The following is a 21,013-nucleotide window of genomic DNA, read 5'->3' as shown; positions in this document are numbered from 1 at the left end:
ACAGACACCTCAAGCTTCAGGCATATTTGGTCCACAGTGGGGCAACTCCCTACCTGCCTTGGGGTGATATATTTCCCACCAGAGTAAAGAACCACATTTGGGGAAATTTTGCCACCTTCCTCAATCAACATTCTGAGCTCTGTGTGCCTTCCCTGGAGAACTGGGAGTAAGTTGCCGTGGGGTCACCAGGGTGCCCGAAATATTAACAGCCACCATTTGTTCTCCAAATATCAGGAGGCAAATGGAGCCCTTTCCATGAATTATCTCATGTAGTCCTAACACCCGATGAAGTCAGGCCTACTATTTCACCAAGAAAATGAGGTTAAATAGCTTGTTCCCGACTACCCAGCCAGTAAACAGCAGAGCCAAGAGTCACAGCCTGGTCTGACGCCAAAGTCCCAGCCCTGGACCGCTACATTGGGTCACATGAACTTGACAAGACAACGTGAATTTGGCACTTCTCTTCAAGCACGCCAAGCTTCAAACTGTGCTTATTCTAGGTAGATCCCAGGGCAAAGTCACCCACAGACACATCACCAATACACACATTAAGCTAGATAAGGTAGGGCAAGGTGGTAGGAAAGAGACGTTTCCCTGACAATTGAACACACAGTAATCTTTGGGTCACCTCTCCTGTGTTTGCAGTCTCTCCCTCCTTTTCAAAAAGGGTCTGTCATCACAAGCTAACTTTATATGGTGTGGGCTGTGTCTCTGAGTTTGTCAAAACTACGGGCTGCTTTGTTTAGAATGAAGGAGAATTATGCAGCTGAGAGAGGTGCACAGCCAGGTCTCAGGTGCGGCCCCTGACCTCTTTAGCAAAGTCACCACCAAGTAAGAGCATGATTTTTAAAAGGATCAGCTGATCACAGCAGGATGCTCTTTCAAAATGGACATGGGGTACTACAGGAAGGAAGGAAAGTGCTGGTCAGGAGGAAAACCCTAGGAGCCTCTGAGTTAGAGCCTTCTGGTGGTGCACTGGGTCCATTCACTGCTTCACAAACGGACTGCGAGGGCGGAGAGGAGACCCCAGTCTCAGAAGTCACACAATACTGCAGGTGAGTCACAGAGCAGTTCTGCTCACTGTGGGTTCCCACTACCAGATGTCGATGAAAATAATCCATAACCAGTCTATAAATGAAAACTTGGGAGAGTTTATTCTGAGCTAAAAACTGAGGACCATGGCCCGGGGCCTTTCTTCCCGAAGGAAGAAAGAGCACCAAAGAAGTGGGGTGCACAGAGTGGTTATATACCCCCAAACAGGATGTTTCACATATGATTGAAATGTCCCTTTTACAATAGTCACAAGACTGCTCTGTTGACACGGCGATTGATGGACACAGCAGGGAGGTCTGCTGTCTCAGTGGACACAGCAGGGTGGCAGGTCTGTTGTCTCTGAGCTGGGTGGTCAAAGGTGAGTGCAGCAGTCAGTTCCTAGCCTAAGGAAAGATGCTTATCCCTAAGGAAATGCTAATGTGGGTGGAAGTTGCACCTTTATCTTCAGGCCATTTGTTCTTGCCATAGTAAATGTTTTAAAGCAGATATACAATGTGTGCTCAACGGCCACAGTCAGGCCCTTTTGGGAAAACAAAGTCAGGCCGAATTAGGTTTACACCAAATGGCTTCCTCATATACTCCAATATATCCTATTGCTTGCCATTTCTATTTGTCAAGGAGAAGCCATTTCCCTGAGGCTGCTCGTGTCAGAGAAAGAGGAAATGGAGTCTGTTACCTGGCACACTTCCAGGTGCCTGCAGAGCCTCCTTCTCCTTGAACAGCACAAACCACAAGGTAAGGTTTCTTCAAAAGTCAGCTGTCAGACTTGGGGAAGAGTGCGGCCCCTCCAGCCCAAGAAGACAAAACTTCACACCAAAATTGGACACAAAATGTCAAAGTTCCAACCAGGCCCTGCTTTTTAAAGTTCATAATTTAGACCTCTAGAAAAAAGACAGATGTCCTGACGATGGTGCCGAGGCCTGCGGCGCTCAGAGAAGTTGCACCTGGAATTTGAATGCTGCTCTCTCCCTGGACCAGCAGGATGCAGCACACGCCAAGCTGTCCCCTGATGCTGGGCAGGAGCAGCCCACATCACCGAGGTCACCACGAGGGTGAATGAGTGACACACTGACAGCCACTCTGTGTTTCATTGTCAGTACAGTATTCAATGAATTACATGAGATACTTGGCATTTTATACTAAAATAGGCTTTGCGAGCGATGACTGCCCCGCTGTAGACACGTCAGGGCTCTGAGCAGATTAAGGTAGGGGAGGCTAAGATGGGATGTCCGGGCTGCTAGGCGTATTAAATGCATTTTCAGTTTAGGATATTTTCAGTTACGGTGATTTATCAGAGGTAACCACATGGTAAGTCAAGGAGGTCCAGGTTCCTGAGGGAACGGAGGGCGCGGCCTGCGGAATTCGGGGTGTTTGGGAGGAGCGGCGCTCCCCGTTTCTCCGTCGGAAACCAGGGCAGTGGCGCAGCTGGGCGGGGCTGGGCGTGGGGCTGCGGGCTCCGACCCCCGAACCCCCTCGAACTGTGGGCCGGGTCCTTCCAGGCTCGGCCTCGCCCCGCGCCGTCGTCTCCACCCGAGGTCACCAGGGCGGGCGCACGCCCCGAGCCCTGGGCCCTGGTTAGGGAGCCGGGCGGCCCCTGCGCGCGAGGCCACTCTGCCCGGGCCAGGCTCGGAAGAAGACCTGTGGCCAGAAGTAGGTAAGACCTTTAAAACCTCGACAACGGAAGTTTATGGTGTCCTCCTCCGGTTTGTTATGGGAAACAAAAACAATATGAAACTCCAAGACTTGTGATTTTCCTTTATTTTTTAAATAAATTATATTAAAATGTTTTTCAAAACTTTTTTGTGCCCATGCCAAGCTCCCACCTGGCCGGTCAAGTTGTGCACTCCTGCTGCAGCAGGAGGCTCCTTTCTGCTCTTCAGCCACAGACACACCCATGGCTTGTGACTTGTTTGGAACCAAGATAAAACTCTGTTATGGGTTTAAAAGCTTACATTGGCCAGTCTGGCAGCAGAGCCGCCATTATTTTTATGTAAAGATGTAATCTGAAGTTCCCCTTTATCACTTGGACACTGTCCCGTCTGCTGCAGACCAGCTTTAAGAGTGCCATGGAGGGCCAGCTGCAGTGGCCTAGTGGTCACATTCAGCCCACTCTTCTTTGGAGGCCCGGTTGGGTTCTGGGCGCAGACCTACACTGCTCTGTTAGCGGCCATGCTGTGCTGGTGGCCCACATACTAAAAAAATGGAGGAAGGTTGGCATGGATGTTAGCTCAGGGCAAATCTTCCGCAAATGGAGAGCACCATGGAAAGGCGCATGAGGAACAAGCCAAAAGTATACGTTTTTCTCCAAGAGGTTGACCTCCGTGGGGGACCATAAGACTGTATCAGGATAAGAAGGTCTTGCATCTCAGGACTGCTTACACTGACTCGGGAGGGGAAGAATGAATAGGATAAAATTCAAGGAGGAGAAATCATATGATAACTGTTATGACAAGTGCCTGCTAGCATGATCCTCTGATGGCTTGGGGATGTCAGGGAATGAGTCTCATTTGGTGGTGCCCAAATCTTGGTTTTCCTCTGTACAGATGGGAGTCTCAAATCAGAAGGACTTGCTGTGATTAAAGTGTGTCTGCTTAAAACAGCTAACAAGTGTATTTCCTATGATGGCTTCTTTACAGAGCTCTTTCACATGCGTTATCTTATACGCATCCTATTAGCTGTTCCCTGCTTGAAGCTCTCTTGGATTCTGAGACATCATTCTCTTCTGGTTTTGCTTCCAGTTCCTTGACCTTTCAGTCTTGAGCTTCTTTTCCACTTCGTTGTTAGTGCCATCCAGGTGATTCTGACTCCTAGCAACCCTATGTACAGCAGAGCAGAACCCTGCCTGGTCTTTTTACACCATCTTCTCATCTTTTCCCCTAACCACTCATAATCTGGTGTTGCAGGGTTGAACGGAGAACCACGGCTATGTGTGCTCCCCGGGTGACTGTGGCACATCCACTTTACCTTGGGGATATATATGTTTGCAGATGACTTGCCAATCTTTATTCTCCAGTCCTGACCACTCCCTCGATCTTCATATTCATACCCAACTGATTGCCGGACATCTCCACCTAAATGTCCTACAGACATCTTGAACTCAAAATGTGTCCAAATCTGAATTCATCTCCATTGTTCAAAGGTGTTTCCTGCAGTTATTTTTTCATAAATGAACCCAGAAACCAAGGAATCAACTTGGATTTCTTCCACTCCCTCACATCTAGTCACCATCTCCTGCCTACTTTATCATTTAGCTCAATTTCATCCCCTCTTCACTCTACTCCTACTACTGCTGCCCTCATTCAGGCCTGTAGCATGTCTTCCTTGGGCTGTTACAACTCCTTCACACCAGGCTAATTCCTGCCTGCCTTGCCCCTTCTCTGCCCATCCTCCACACAACTGCTGGAAACCTGGCTAGTTTACCTCTCCAGCCTTATGTTTGACTTTCTATTTAATTTTTTCCTTTTCTCAACATCCTTCCCAGAATACAATATGACTGCAGCTGCCATCTTGCAACCATGAGGTGACCTTTAAGGTTAAAGTCTCGTGCTAAGGATGACAGAACAGGAAGATGGAAGGAGTCTGAGATGTTGACACTATTGGGCCACCATATCAGCCCTGAACTAGTTACCTCTGACTTTTCATGAGAGAAAAATAACCCCTAAGCTATTTAAGCCATTGTTTATTTAGGTACCTGTCTCATCCTGGACAAATGAGTAAAAGATAAATGGTGTTTTCAAGGGACCTCAGAGCCAGAAATGGCCTTCACTCCACCAAAAGCAGAGTCTGACCATCTGTTAGATCCCTTTTGTGTGTGCATACACATTCTTGCCAATGAAATAAAACATCACTAATCAATCACACCCTGGTCTGAAATAGAGGTTATTCATTCACTATTCTAAGAGAATGTGGATTTTGATGAGAGGATAAGCCAGCCTGAAGCATCCTGAGGAGGAAGGACTGGATGGAGCTGCAGGGAGATGTGAGGCAGCATCGGTACTCTGGGACCTGAGAGAGAGAAGAGGACCTCCAGAAAAGAGAAAGATACCAAAAATGGCAAGAATTCCTGGGCCCAGCTTTAACTTCCAACATTAACTAGTTTTAAATTATTGTTTTATTAGGAAAGTTTGTTTTTCAAAAAATCAGTGGGTTGATTTTAAAAAAAGAGAGAGACAGGCATAATAGAAGGATTTGGTACCCTGATAACACTCTATTAAAAAAGATAAGCAGGAAAATCTCTCAGTCCATTTCAGAACATTTTGACATGTGCCAGCTTGAAAGGGTGAGTTTGCCTTCGCGGTCCCTGATGGCAGCCGACTAACCCTGTTTGCACCTCCCTCTTCCTACAGTTTCCCTACAAAAGAACTGTTCCTGGGGAAAACAGAAGGTGGAACACAGGACAGGGTATAGTCAAAGCCAGGAAATGACTAAACAGGCAACAGGCCAACGAGTTTCAATCTCATCTTCAGTCTTAAGAGCAAAGGCTTCTTCATATGAGTTTACGGAAAATAGGCAATTACACACAATACAGCATCGGAACCAAAGTTTGTTTTTAAAATGTGAGTTTTTGACATTGGGAAGATTTCATTCCAAACTCTCAATTAATTACAAAAAAATCCATGTTTCAGGAAGACATACTTAACATAAAATTCACATCACTTATCACAAAGTTAGACAGTCAAATGTATAAAGGAGAAACAAAACAGAAGCAGTATTTACAAATTTAGACTACATGAGACATTGTGAAGAAGCTTTTGTTAATAAACAAGGCCATACATACTTTTACACACTACATTTCAAAAATGATGCATCTGTGAACAACAATATGATAAAGGTCATAGTGCTGCAGACTTTAAATTAAAGGTTGGGAGAATTAAAGACTAAATGTGAGGTCCAGGTCGTAATGATAAAGACTTCAAATTCAAGGACAAATTGTCTAAGAAAGGACAAACAACTAGCATTCAAGCTATTTAATCAATTAGTTCCCTGCAAGTACAAAATATATAGGAATCACTAAATGGACTGACCTAATTACCAATTCTGTTCATTTCTAAATAACTCACAACTGCAAGAGGTCTTTTCACAGAATCAGTCAGAGTTTCTCTCTATCCTCGTGTAGGTATTTCTGCTACATTTTAAATCCTTATTCCAAACAATTCCCTCCCATTTCCATATTTTTATAAGTATAAAATATTTTAAAACGAAGAAATATCTGATCCATAGCTAGAGAACTACTCCCCCATGACTTCTAGAAGAGAAAAAAAAGTTTCCCATTTATTTCCTCCTCTACCTCAAAAACACAGCAAATTAAAACCATCCAGTTCCTAATGTAGTGTCACATAGAACCCAGGGCCCCGAACAACGTTTCATGCTAACTTTCCTGCTATATGCTGAGAACAAGTTAGTTATTTACATTATTGAGAAATCTATTTAACAAACTGGATTCATCCCTGTGCTTCCGTCAGCAGAGGCTTGCTAAAAAAGGCGAGAGCAACGGCGTCTGCGAATGGGAACATCAAAGACTCTCCTCCGTCTCTCTTCCTCATCATCTTCATCGGATTCATCCATATCTGCCGAATCATCATCATTGTCTTCTTCCTCCTCCTCTTCTTCTTCCTCTTCCATCTCTTCATATTCATCAGGACCCATTTCCTTGAAAGAGAAAACAATCTTTTGATAAGAACTTCATCAGTTTTTTATACTTAATGCAAATTCTCATTTATCTAAACAACTGGACATGCCAATATGAATTTTTATAGATTTGAACAGTGCATTTTCATAATGCACATGCTAATGCAAGATTCTAGAGAGTATATTCTATCACATGTTTAAAAATGCTCAATGTGGGGGCTGGTCCCGTGGCCAAGTGGTTAAGTTCACATGTTCTGCTTCAGCAGCCCAGGGTTTGCCAGTTTGGATCCTGGGCACAGACCTACATACTGCTCATCGAGCCATGCTGTGGTGTCGTCTCACAAGAAGAACCAGAATGACTTAGAACTAGGATATATAACTCTGCACTGGGCTTTAGGGAGGAAAAAAGATAAAAAGGAAGATTGGCAACAGATGTTAGCGCAGAAGTTAGGCCAATCTTCCTCACCAAAAAAAGCATAAAAAATGGTCAATGTAGTCTTAATGGTAAATATATTTCATTAATACAGTATTTATTTTTTACATGGTAGTTGATAATTCATACAAGGGAGCAAACAGATCATTCCTAACAACCCAATACATAATTTTACTGAATTTATCATATTAGTGTGTTAAGTAACAATTATCTATTAATCTATATGCTTACAGAAAAGAGGATGTGAAAGAGTAATAAGGTATGACCTCTACTGGTAACTTTTATGTACTGTCAACAAGAGGGCTAATAGATTTCCATTGAGCTCCTACTATAAAGACACATCATTTCAATTCAACCGCCATTGGTAGCCTCTACTGTGAAATTGACTTGTTGAAGGCTCTCAAGGCAGTAGTGATGCTGAACCTCTTGTGGAAACTTTAATTCTGCTTAAACAGTGTCTGATCAAGTCTTGACTCACTCTGCTGTCAATGTTCTCTTTCATACATTTGAAGACTCAGTGGGAGGAGTTGCTGCATTGAACAGAGTTCTGAACAGCAAGGAGGACCTAGCTGGTAACATGGAAAGTTTTGGGAAACTTGGGATGTGATGTCAGCAAAAGTCCTTCCACAAGGTTTTTATGGGATTACACGTCCATTAACCCCTGACCCCTCTGATCTCATCTCTAACCACTCTCCCCTGGTCATGGTACTCAGCTACACTGGCCTCCTTGCAGCTCTTCAAACAGACCAAGCACATTCGTGCTTCAGAGCCTCTGTACCTGCTATTCTTTTGCCTGGAACAGCCTTCTCCCACATATCCACCTGGCTTCTTCTACTTCTTTCAAGTCTCAATTGTGGTGTCATTGAGGCCTTCCCTGAAACATCTTTATATCAGAACAACCCAATAGGATACTTCTTATTCCCTTTACTCTGATTTTTCTCCAGAGCACTTCTTACTACTTGACATAAATACAGTGTTTATTTGCTACACTTTGTCTCTTCCAACTAGAATGTAAATTCCAAGGCAGAGATTTTATCTCAACTTTCTTCTTTTTTTTTTATTGAAGTGTAACTGGCATATGGCATGATATTAGTTTCAGGTGTATAACATAATGATTTGATATTTCTATCTATTACAAAATGACCACCACACTAAGTCTAGTTAATATCCATCACCACACAGTTACAGAATTTTTTTCTTCTGATGAAAACTTAGAAGCTTTAATCTCTTAGCAACTTTCAAATGTGCAATACAGTGTTGTTAACTGTAGTTGTCATGCTGCAGGCTATTCCTGAAAGCAAAGGGAGATTTTGATGGTATTGTTTGTGCATTTTCCCCACCACCTGGTAAGTACTCAGTAAATATGTGTTGAGCAAGCAGATTAATTAATGTGAGAAAAGAACTGTCGTTTAGGATTTGTCAAAGGAAGTGTCACTTAGGATTTATTATAACAATAACAACAGAGAAAATATACATAAATATGACATAAGATATTCCATTATTTTTATCTTTTGATTTTTCTTTTAATCTAAGGAATGAAGACTATAATTCAGTAGAAGGTCCAAACAGAGGAGATGGGTAAGGCTTAGGAAATTCTAAAACATTAAATCCAGGTTGTATGATTATCAGTTATCTTAATGAAGAAGAAAAACTGTGAAAGAAATCAGTGTGGCTAAAGAGGGAGCCTGCCAGTGCCCTTGGACAGAAGTGTCCACACCCAACCAGAGATGGAGGGAGGCGCACAGAGAAGCATGGGAAAGCAGCAGCAGCAGGAGCCTCTCAGTGCCCCAAAGCAAACAGCAAACCACCTAGGCTGAGACACGGCTTCAGACCAACCTACAGTGTATTTAATAGTGGCATTCAAAGTATAAAACAAAAGGAAGCATTAGGTACAATGATTATCACATGGTTAGAGGCCAAAAAAGAACAATTCAGCTTCCTTACCAAGAAAGCAAATATTTAAACAGGAGAGGTACAATACAGATACAGCACAATACAAACACAATCCCCATTGCCTCTTCATGTTGATTAGAAAAAATTCCAGAATTCTCATTTCTTTTTATTGAGTGCTCATCCCTGAGAGAGAAAACATTTTACACAAGGCAGGTCAAGATTTTATATGCTTATTTGTGGTTAGGAGGAAACTAAAACTCTCAATAAGTAAGAACATAAGTAAGAGAGGGTTGAACATGTAATGAGTTTATTATTGTAATTTAAAATTATAAATTTTAAAACTTTAAAAAAGGAATAAGTAAATGTTATAAAATGTCTCAGTTTTAATTTCTAACATGATAAATATCGATACAACCCACATAAGCAAGAGTTCTTTGGATTCCTCAATAACTTTTAAGAGCTTCAGGGTGTCATGAGACCAAAAAGTTTGAGAACTACTCCTTAAGTAATAACTACTTTATACCCATCCTAACAAACAATAAAAACAGGCCTCAACAGTATCACGCTGATCCAACAGTACCTTAACGGTCTGTCCAAACAAACTTCAACATTCTTTATACTTTAGGTCAGGAACATTAGCAACTTTAGGACAAGGAATATTATCAGAGATAGAGATTTCATGACAATAAAAGAAGCACTTCATTAAAAAGACATAACAATCCTAAGTATATTTGCATATAATTACAGAGCTTCAAATACATGTAGGAAATCGGACAGAATTAAAAAGAGAAATCGACAAAACTGTAATTACAGTTGGAGATTTCAACAATCATCTTTCTGAGAACAAAGACAAAAAGAAAAGTCAGTAAATTTATAGAAGACTTGAAAAACAGTCAACCAATTTGACCTGTCATTTATAGAATAATCCCCCAAATACAGAATACACATTCTTTTCAAATGTACAAGGATTATTTACCAAGACAGACCATGATACTGGTCCATAAAACGTTTAAAAGGATTGAAATTAGACTGAGTTCTCTAACCCTAAGAAAATTAGAAATCACTAACCAAAAGTTAACTGGAAAATCTCATGTTTGGAAATTAACACATTTCTAGAAAAGTCATAGGTCAAAATTAAATTACAAGGGAAATCTGAGACTATTTTGAACTAAATGTTAATGAAAACACATCAAAATTTGTACAATGCAGCTAAAACAGTGCTTAGAGAGAAGAAAGGTCTAAACTTCTACCTTAAGAAGCTAGGAAAAAAGCAAATGACACCCCAAGTAACTAGGAAGAGAGAAATAAAGATGACCGCAGAAATCAATGAAATAGCAAATGAGAAAACAGAGAAAAATCAGTGAAACCAAAAGTTGTTCCTTTAAATGAAACCCCCCAGCTCAACGAAAGGGAAGATATAAATTACCAAAACGAAGAACAAAAGAGGACAATATGACTATAGTTCTTGTAGGCATTAAAAGGATAAAGGGAACACTGTGAAGGAATTCATGCCAATAAATTCAACATTTTCCTTGAAAGATACAAATTAACAAAAGTGAAACAAGAAGAAAATATGAATATTAAAGAAATTAAATTCATATTTCAAAACTTTCCCACAAAGAGAACTCCAGCCCCAGATGGGTTCCCTGATAATTGCATCACATATCTAAGGGTAAGATGATACCGATCTCCTACAGAAACTTAGTTAGTGAAAAATGGAAGACTGTTACAGGAAGTAGCAGATTCCTAGTACCAGAAATATGCAGTAGAAAGCATTCCTCCACTGGAAGGGAAGCTTAACTTCACTTCCAAACCTGGACTGTAGATCCTTTTCACCAGACACACCACAAACACAATGGCCTCAAGTCTTTCTAAACTGGAGCTGGGAATGTGTCAACTCTAGGTCAGATTAAGATCAGTCCATCTTCCCAGACTTATTTTAGACCCACCCATCAGGGTCATCCCAGGAGTTAGAGGACACTTTCTGAACATTTGGTGCCTAGGATTCAATTACATTCTGGGTACCAAATTCATATTTTATTCCTATTATATAACTGGAGTTTCATAGTTCTCTTTAGTCATTTTATAGTCATTTTTCCGTCATTTTATAGCCTCTAAGATTGGGGTACTGCTACATTTGTCATAAGGTAACCCTAAGAGCAAGATTTTAAAAATATACCTACTTGACTTAGGAAATGATCTCAAAGAGAGACTACTAAAGTACAGGTCTACCCATTAAATCCTCTTTGTAATGAACTCTATAGGGTATTTGTATTATTTTACAAAATTGGGAGTTTCAGCAGAAAGACTGTAAGAGATTGTTTTCCCAGCCTTAATGAAATAAAATAAAGCCTATTCTTACTGGTCAACTGTGATGTTTCTCATTAGGCCACAGAACTGTTTTTGGAAACTATGGAAAAGAGGCTGAACCTTTAAAACCAGTAACTACTCTCTATGATACTATAATGGTGGATACATGTCATCATACCTTTGTCCAAACCCACAAAATGTACAACACCAAGAGTCAACCTAATGTAAACTATGGACTTTGGATGATTATGACGAGTCAATGTAGATTCATCACTTGTAAGAAAGGTATCACTTTGGTGGGAGATACTGATAACGGGGGATTCTATGCATGCATGGGGACAGGAAGTATTTGGGAAATCTCTGTACCTTCTGCTCAATTTTCTGTGAATCTAAAACTGCTCAAAAAAATGACAACTATTAAAAAGAAACAGAAAACAGATAATAGCAGAGTTACTCTGACTGAAGTGTGTGGGGTCTAGCTTACTTATTGTCCATCTCCCCCAACATATTCACATGGCTCCCCATGATACTTCCTCAGAAACTTGGGGTCTCTGGAACCATTTATAAACCATTTGTCTAGCTAATTAATAATGTCCCTCCATGGAGTAGATTCAACAAAATCGTGTAAATCAGCCCTAGAGGAAAATTTAACTCACCAATCGGGCTATAGACACCCTGAATGTCGGACATGCCATATGGAATCGGGGAATGGCGACATTAAAGATCTTGTCTTTAAAGTAAAGAAAATGGAAGGTATAATATCCTTCCATATATCCTGACGTTGTAGAAAATGTGGTACAACTTGTATATTCATACACCCGACCTGGGCTGATGATTGGAAATTCACCTGTGGAGAAAACAGTAACAACAAACCAAAGTATAAAATTTAGTTCTTCACTATAGCAAATAAGACAGGTCCTCTATGGTATTATGCAAACTATGCCCAATCAGAAAAAAAATCTAAAAGGAAATATAACAAAATGTTAAGAGTGATAGTATTATAAGTGAGTATTTTATTCCTCTTGACTTTTTTTTTTAATATTCTCCTAATTTTATACAGTATGTGTGTGGGGGAGAGAATATCTACTAAAACAAAACAAAACAGGAATATTTTCTTTTTCAAAATACTTTGAGGCATGGAAGACACCATCCTTAAGACATGAATAATAAAAAGTGTCACAGTTGGAGGCTGGCCCTGTGGCCAAGGGTTAAGTTCATGCACTCTGCTTTGGCGGCCCAGGGTTTTGCCGGTTTGGATCCCGGGTATGGACGCAGTACCGCTCATCAGGCCACGCTGAGGCGGCATCCCACATAGCACAATCAGAGGCACTCACAACCAGAATATATAACTATGTACTGAGGGGGCTTTGGGGAGAAGAAGAAGAAAAGAAAAAAGAAGACTGGCAACAGATGTTAGCTCAGGTGCCAATCTTTTAAAAAAAAAAAGTGTCACAGTTGGACACCAGTCCAGAGATAAGGGCACTCTAAATGTTGAAAAGCAGCAGGAGACTAAAACATAAAACTCTGACGATGCATCCTCAGCATTTAGCCCAGACAAGATGGCAGTCACAGGGGAGAGGTCTTACACCAAGGGACGAAAGAGAAACAGAATTACAGCTTTCATAAAACTGCTCAGCATTAGATCCTCAAATATATCCAGGAAAAATTCCTTAAATAAACACGTAGAACATAAGTCTATTCGTGGCAATGAATTAGAACAACTTTAAACCGAATTCTGATATGCTTAGGACTGACAACAGACGTACATAGCTTAAATAATATATTTTCCTGAAGCATACATACAAAAACGGAAGAATCTGAGGGTTCAGAAACTTAAGATAATCATAATTTTTAAAAAAGCTGAATGTCAATGGTAATCAGAGCTAAAGATGACTGAAATCCAGGAATAAAAATCTGGGCTATTAACAATTCCCCCCAAATTTCAAAAAGATGACTAATATGAAATTTATTTTCTCTTTCTGCCCTATGCCTTGTAACCCTACAGAATATGTTAAGGAAAATTATCCAACTAAAAAAAATAAAGAACTTAAGAAAGAAAAGCAAGGAACCCAGGTGATCCACAGGGTGGTAAATCAATCCCTGAATATTTAAGATTGCTGTAATTTTAGAAAAGTTCATGTTTAAGGTACTAAACTAACGGAGTAATGACCTTTACACATTATATTTAAGAAGCAAAGTATTATAGTTAGAAGCCCAGAATCTATGATATCTTTCACATGGTAAACACAGCTATTGAAAGGTACAGTCTTATCCACTAAGACTGCACCATGCATCATGCATTTTCCAAGCTGTGTATCACATAAACGATCTCCAAAATGTCTTAGAGGCAAGTGATATATAAAACCAAATCTTGGATCACATACCGACTACTCCAGGTCCTTGGACTTCTTCCACGTCCCCTTTAGCATTTGTTATTCTCCAATAGCGACTGTCCAACTGACAGGCCTTCTCTGGAAGTGCATCCTTTGACATCTCAATCCTGGGGAAGGGAAGGGACCGGGAGAGACACAAATCTGTTTCTTTTGCTTAAGAGCTATAGTATCTGGGCTAAGACTATGAAAGGAATTTCCAAAGGCAATTAAGAAGTCCAACCCAAAGTCTGTGTTAATCATCTATTTTCTGTAAGTTCTCAAAGATATTGGCTTGATTAGCTTGACTCCCCAACAGAAATGCTTTCACTCAATTTACACACTTGACTTTCAGTGAGAATCAACAATGGAAAGGGCAATATAAAAATTCACAAACACAATGGTGACAACAGTCTTTTGCTGTTCAAGTGAAAATGAGTGTGGGAAACGCTTTCTAGAATATAGTGCTGTGAAAAACTTCTGTTCTAAAACACTCATGGTCTTTTTTCACTACAAGGCTATGCAACTCATTTCCCTTTTTTCCATTAACTTCTAGAAAGTACAAAGCAAAATGCCACTAGTCAGTTACTGACTACCTTGACTCTATTTCCCAATACTATTATGTCCTCCCTTTCTTTAAGAATCTTGCTGTCTCCTATTTTCATTTTGAGTACCCTATAAGCACATGAAGGTGTTCTTATTTTAAGCATGTCTTAATCCTAGGCAGAATCTGAATTAAACAATTAAAACAACAAATATTTGTACATGTGTAATTGGACATATCAGAGACTGCTTATAATAATAAAATCCTAGGAAGCTTCCTGGTAAGTATACATTACCAAAATACTTCCAATATGGATATATATTTAAAAAATATGTATAACATATAAAATATATAAAAATATATCTAAAAACAAAGTATCCTGAATCCCTTAAGGCAATGAGTTATCACAGAGGACTTCTAATTAAAGTGAATTTAAAATTTGTTTTTTATTTAACTAAATCCAATGCTTAACACAATGTCTGATATAGAGGCAGTACTCAATAAATATGTATTCGACTTTTAATTGAATATAGACAGGCCAGATGAAACTTGGAATGCATGGTTTTATCTTGGGCAATCTGATAGCTTCTAAGACTGCATTACAACTCTAACATAGAGCTTTCATGATGATTACAACTTAGTGGCCCACCTTGTAAAGTACCTGGCACAATACTTTAAACACAGTATGTTTGCAGGAAATAACTTAGATAACTTAGAGGTTAATATAAACTCAAGGTATTTTACAAACACTATATTACTGAGAACTTTTTGTTATCCACCTTCCTCCACACTTTAGTAAGAAGCTGCCTTTCCAAATGTGTTTTATATGTCACATCTGATGGGGCAATAACAACACATCCACAGGCTACATCCCACTGTTACTGAAGGGTGACCCCATTTACAATTCTCACCTGATTCGGTATGTGAAGAAATAGTGGGGTGGATGGACAGAGCTAAGTTCTGGCAGAAACGATGTGGAAACTGAAACTGTAATATCCCCAGTTGTTGCTACACACTCTGGATCATGAATATATCTAGGTAATTTAAAACGTTAAACATTTTTTAATTAACTAACTTCAATTTTGTAAGATAAAAGATTTACAGGTACAATGCAAAATAGCTTATACTTTATGATCAAAAATTTAAATTTAAATAATTGATTTAAAAATTTAAATCATAATATAAAGGTATAGTCCTATTAAGCTTAGAAGAAAACTAGAAATTACAAACTAGAAAACCTTGAAGACTCTGGATCAGTAATGATAGCAGTCAAAGTTCAATAATCAGTGGTTCAAATAACGATTCAGTAATTAACTTGGAAACTAAAAAGAACTTATCTCAGTCTTCAGAGCTAAGGAAACTTTTGGGACATCTGAACACCCAGCAATATCCTATCAATAAAATGTGTTAGTATGTTATTCTAGAGGCCTCTAATGTATAACTGATCTATCATTTCTGCGAACCAGGCTACTGTGAGCCAAAGTATTACCTCTAATACTATCTATAATACCTGCATGTTTGACTTAGAGATAATAAGTTATATTAGCCAGGAGTTAACAGTTACTGACTTGCTATTCATAATAAATCTATTAACTGGCAAACAGCTTTTTTTCTCCCTCAAAAAGAAACTATATATAAAAAGAAACTATACTATAAAGCCATAACTTCTAAGTCAAAATCAGTTTTTTCTCTCTCAATTCTTCAAGATAAGAAAAATACCAGCTGTTCAAGTGTTTGGATGCAGCTTTAAAGTGAGAATAAAATAGTGAGATTTAATTAAGGTAATGAAAGATTCTATTATTAACCTTCTTGGAAACTTGACCTCTATAATCTGTAACTGATGGTTTTTTCTGATTTATAATCATTTAAATCCAAAAAGTCCCAAGTGAAATACCTGAAAATTTGGTCTCTGATGATAGGGAAGCCACCTGATATAACATTGTTGACATAAGAAGTAAACCAGTCAGTAAAAGTAGCACCTATAAACCAGGAAGAGGGGAAAAAAGAAAAAGAAAAGGACAAATAGTTTTTGTACACTCTATACAGGAAACAAGGAAACAATGATAATTTATGCTTAAGATGTGAGACCAAAACTAGAAACATTTATGGATATAATTCTACTAATCCTTTATCAGGTTAATTTCTATTCTCAATTCTACTAATCCCTTATCAGGTTAATTCCTATTCTCAATTCTATCCATCTATTTCCAGCTACCTTGCTAGGTAATCCTCCAACTACCTTCAAACTACTTTTTACACTTATAATTAAATAATAGATTTTTAAACTTTATTTTGTTCTGGTACAAGAATGAAAAGCCTTCTTCCTATAATTTCTAGAATATATTGAACAAAAGAGATACACTTATGTCTAGGAAGAAGCTACAGGAAAAATATCAGTGCCTATCCTCAGATAATCAGGGTACCTCCTGGTCCAGGTATACCCTGACTCATACACAGAATCCTGGCAGAAGCCAGGCTCAGTGTGGACATCTAACAGCGGTATGGCACTGTAGAGTGCTGGGCATCAGGCCAATCCCCAAGTAGTCTAGCTGCACCACTGCAAATTCAAATGCAGAGTGGTTCCATATTCTCGGTGACTGCTCCAAGACCAGTCCAAACCATACATCCATCGACTGGATCAATAATAAGCATTTACACGAATTATGCTTGCCCCTTCTAGGTAGTACAAACCAATTTTCTCAGACTCCCTTTAGCTATTGTTAATAGATCTTGGTGCCTATACATATAATCAAAGTTATTCAACGAATTTCTTTGTAATCTTGTTTCTATTAACCCAGTTTCTGCACTCTGCTACACTGAATGTGAGATGCTAATTTATAGTATTTGCTTATTATTCTATTTAGGGAATGATAGTAGATACAATTTGAGTTTGGATCTGAGGGCATACAGCTTTAAAATTTTAAAGGCATCCTGAGAGAAGGTAAACTACAGCAATTGGTTCTTTTCTCAACGTCTATTAATGGCTCATTCTGACCCTTTATTTATTAAATGCTGTTGTATTCAAATGATCACTAATCATCTATCCACATTGAGCAAGATAGTAAGGAGCCACGTGAATAATGTCATTAAAATTCATAGACAGTCCAATTTTTTTTTTTTTTTTAAGATTTTATTTTTTCCTTTTTCTCCCCAACGCCCCCCGGTACATAGTTGTGTATTCTTCGTTGTGGGTTCTTCTAGTTGTGGCATGTGGGACGCTGCCTCAGCGTGGTCTGATGAGCAGTGCCATGTCCGCGCCCAGGATTCGAACCAACGAAACACTGGGCCGCCTGCAGCGGAGCGCGTGAACTTAACCACTCGGCCACGGGGCCAGCCCCTAGACAGTCCAATTTTATGTTTTTAGAATTAGTTAATTTCCCTGTAGAGTTTTAAAAAATCATTTTGTATATTTCATGGAATAAATGTTACACAAGAAGAGATAAATTTCTTATGGTTTACTTAATAAAAAATTGGCATGGTGTATTTTAATGTACCTTACTTTATTACAATACATACCAAAGTGTGTTCTTTAAAATGAGGACAAAATTTTTTATGCAGCCTTTACTATTAAACTTACCTGAACAAAGATTCCGGTTTTCTTAAATATCTATTAATAATCCACTGAACACTAGGAGATTCCATCCTGTGTTTTACCAAAAATCCAAGAAAGTCAAACTTAGCTGAATCAAGATGTAACTTACACGTTCTAAGGAAGTTTACCTTTTAAAGTAAGCCCATATCTTGGAGTTTCTCGATAGCATTGGGGTTTTATTAAGGTAGCTTAAAGGAAGCTGCTTTCCCATCTTTCCTCCCAGCACTAACCTCCCACCTCATCTCTTCTCAGTGCATCTCAAATCTTTTGCTTTGTTCTTTCATTCTAGGAGAAATCCCAGCTACTAGAATAGTATTGTTAGGTCTTAGCACTCTGCTGTAGTGGTGGGGTCTTCCACATCACATCAGACCAGCACCAAACTAAGAAAAGAAACTTATAGAGCCTAGCGGGCCCCTACCATAGAGCTCAGGCAGCCTTCAGTGTATGAATTAGTAGCACCACTGGACGAGAGCCATGACAATCCTCTCTGAAAGTGTGTGCCACACAAAGGTGCCAAAGAGGGCAAAGAGCAGGGCATCACCCCCAGTGGATGCTCAACTTAGAAACCAAAGACCACATGGATCAGGGTGAGCTGAAAGCTAGGGACTAGGTTTAAAAATTTCTTACAACTTACTACACAGGGGCAAGAGCTTCTTAATATTGTAAAGTATACCACAACCCTGGAACGTACCACAGCATGGAACAAATGGAGGCTTATACTCTGCTCAAGGTTGCACTCAGGAGATATAATAAAATGCAAGGTCCCTTCACTGTTTATTAATAGGTTTACAGGGATCTTTAATATGGGCCAGAAATGCCTTTAAAAAGCAGAATGGAGAGTCAGGAAGCTTCTCTAAAGTGAGCAAAACCTAAGCAAAACAAGACTGGATGAATAGCAGAAGGGTGAGCTGCACTTACACGCAAACTGAATTCTTCTCAAAATCCTGAGAAATACCCTTTTAAGGCCAAGAAAAACAAGCTGTGCCAAGAGTTGATGAAGCCCAGTTTACACTGGTCTCTGAAGACTGCTGCTTAAGGCCTCTAGTGAGACTTATCAGTATTTTACTATAGCATTGGCACCGAGAGAAAAAGCTTGAAGTTGTTTCATCTATCTATATTGCTAATTATATATTAATATGATTGATGGAAAATGCATGTGTGTGTAAGGGAACGATATACAACCTCAGAGAAATTCTATACATTTCACTATTCTACAGCAGAGTCCTAAGAGCACAAGATTGTACAGGGCATGGCTTTTCCCAAATACAAACTGAATTCACACAAAGCACAGGGCTATTCTAATGGGAGCCTAGATGCATACTTTATAAACCAGCAAGCCTTAAGAAATACAAGTATAAAACTGCCAACTGATCAAGTAACTGAAAAGTTTTTACCAACTTAACTTTTTTGACCAGGAAGAAGACAACTTTTTCTCCTACCTATAATAAACATGTCAATAGCAGCTGGGTTCCGAGCCATTTGGTCCTAGGTGAAAAAAAGAATATTGTAATTAAAAAAAATACATTTTACTTAATTTCTCATTCTTCATGGTCTGTATCCCTGCCTGGAACAAAGCAAAAGAGGTACAACTAACTTCAGTGCTCTAACCAATACCTGGACATTCCTCACACTTTTCAGTTCCTGTTCTTAGGCTTTCTATATTTAGGGTCTTTCTGTAAAGTCCTTAAAGAATGCCAGGCACTTCTCAGTGACAGTTAAAACTTACATAATGCTATTACTTTTATAATAAACTAAAAAATTATCCTTCAAGAGAACAATTAGGAAGTTAAGGTAAAAAGATATATGTCCTATTATCCTAGAAGAAAGGGCTTTGGATTCACAGTCAAGAGACCTGAACAATTCTAGGGTAGCGACTTCTCTTGGTAAATGGAGAGACTAAGCCACCATCCATCCTCTTACAGAGGTATCAAGTCAAAAATCAGATAAAAGAAGTGAAAATGCTTAGAAAAACATTAAAAGCTATGAAAGCTCTTTAAATATTTTAAATGTCATATGGAGTCTTATGTCTCAGGTAACTATAAAAGGTATTTTCTATTTTAAATTCCTCTTTTAAGTTAAAAGTTCACACCCAGGCAAATAGGAGAGCAGAAGTTCTGCCACTGAGGGATTACTGAGAATGAAGAAACAACTATGAAACCAAATACCACAGTTTGTGTGATTACATTAAAATCATAACAAAAACCTCCTAAAAAGGATCTACGTTTTTGGCTAACTCAAATACCTAGTGAAGAAAGAGTTTAAAAAGTTACTACTGCACTCAGAACTTGAATCAAATGTTTACAAGCTAAATGTTTTAAGTTAGAAATATATCTTACAATTAATTACTTCAACAAAAGCTCATTAGTTTTCCTTATATTTAAAATGCCTTAACACAAACCACAGCTTTCCCTCTGTAGGTATAATAGTTTGCACTGCTTGTCCACTGGTAAAATTGTCTTTGGGCATTCCATGCCATTATGTCCGAGTATCAGCCCTCTAGTTAGATGGGTCTATCATTAAACTGCATAATGTTCTATACCTATTCTACAACGCTGAAAATTCCTAATGCACACATTTATACACTCATCAAACCACATCTTAAGGCCACACAAAACACACTTCCTACTTACTGGACATTGGTAGAAAACTTCATTTTTGTTTCGGCCCTCTGCGGCTTCTACTGCTATGTACTGACTCAAACCAGTATGTATGCAGAAAGTCAAAGGGAGGCAGTACTTCAGTCCCTGTCTCTGCTGGAAGCCTCCAGCAGCCGTATCGACGTCTAACAAATCCTCAGAACGATAGTGATTAGACAGCGCCATGCTTCCCAACAACCTGAGGAGAACACAGACTCAAAAATTTTATCAATTGCAGCACCAAACAGCTGTGCTTCATCTTTTTGATGAATAATAATTTCACACTGACTTTATAAAGACTGATTAACATGTCAATTCTAAACCAAGAGTACCAAAGAGACTACAATTTCTTTGTATTAACTTCAAGTTCTTGAGTGGAAAGATTCTGATTTAAATTAAAAGCCTAACTGCCTAAAATGTCTAAATGTGAGCCTTTTTAAAAGAAAAACTTTTATTGCTTTCAAGAATCTATCTTGCCATGATTTACTGATTTGCCAGTGTTTTGCTACATATATGTGTATGACTAATTTGATGTCTAAAGGGGTAGATTCCGAT

General features: G+C 39.0%; 1 protein-coding gene across 1 annotated transcript in view; it reads right to left on the bottom strand.

Annotated features, from left to right (window-relative positions):
- Window positions 1–5,583: 5,583 nt before the first annotated feature.
- Window positions 5,584–21,013, bottom strand: part of FBXO3 (F-box protein 3) — a 32,722-nt gene continuing 17,292 nt past the window's right edge. The window contains exons 5-11 of the mRNA XM_070563777.1: window positions 20,453–20,657; window positions 19,262–19,307; window positions 16,125–16,209; window positions 15,142–15,264; window positions 13,702–13,817; window positions 11,974–12,164; window positions 5,584–6,702 (exon numbers count right to left, since the gene is read on the bottom strand). Of these exons, the coding sequence (XP_070419878.1) occupies window positions 6,526–6,702; window positions 11,974–12,164; window positions 13,702–13,817; window positions 15,142–15,264; window positions 16,125–16,209; window positions 19,262–19,307; window positions 20,453–20,657 (943 nt within the window). The 3' untranslated portion in view covers window positions 5,584–6,525. The remainder of the gene's footprint in view (window positions 6,703–11,973; window positions 12,165–13,701; window positions 13,818–15,141; window positions 15,265–16,124; window positions 16,210–19,261; window positions 19,308–20,452; window positions 20,658–21,013) is intronic.

Source organism: Equus przewalskii, chromosome 11 (assembly GCF_037783145.1).
Source record: "Equus przewalskii isolate Varuska chromosome 11, EquPr2, whole genome shotgun sequence".
In the NCBI taxonomy this organism is placed as follows: domain Eukaryota; kingdom Metazoa; phylum Chordata; class Mammalia; order Perissodactyla; family Equidae; genus Equus; species Equus przewalskii.
The sequence above is the reverse complement of the archived record's forward strand: the minus strand, read 5'-3'. Positions and strand labels throughout refer to the sequence as shown.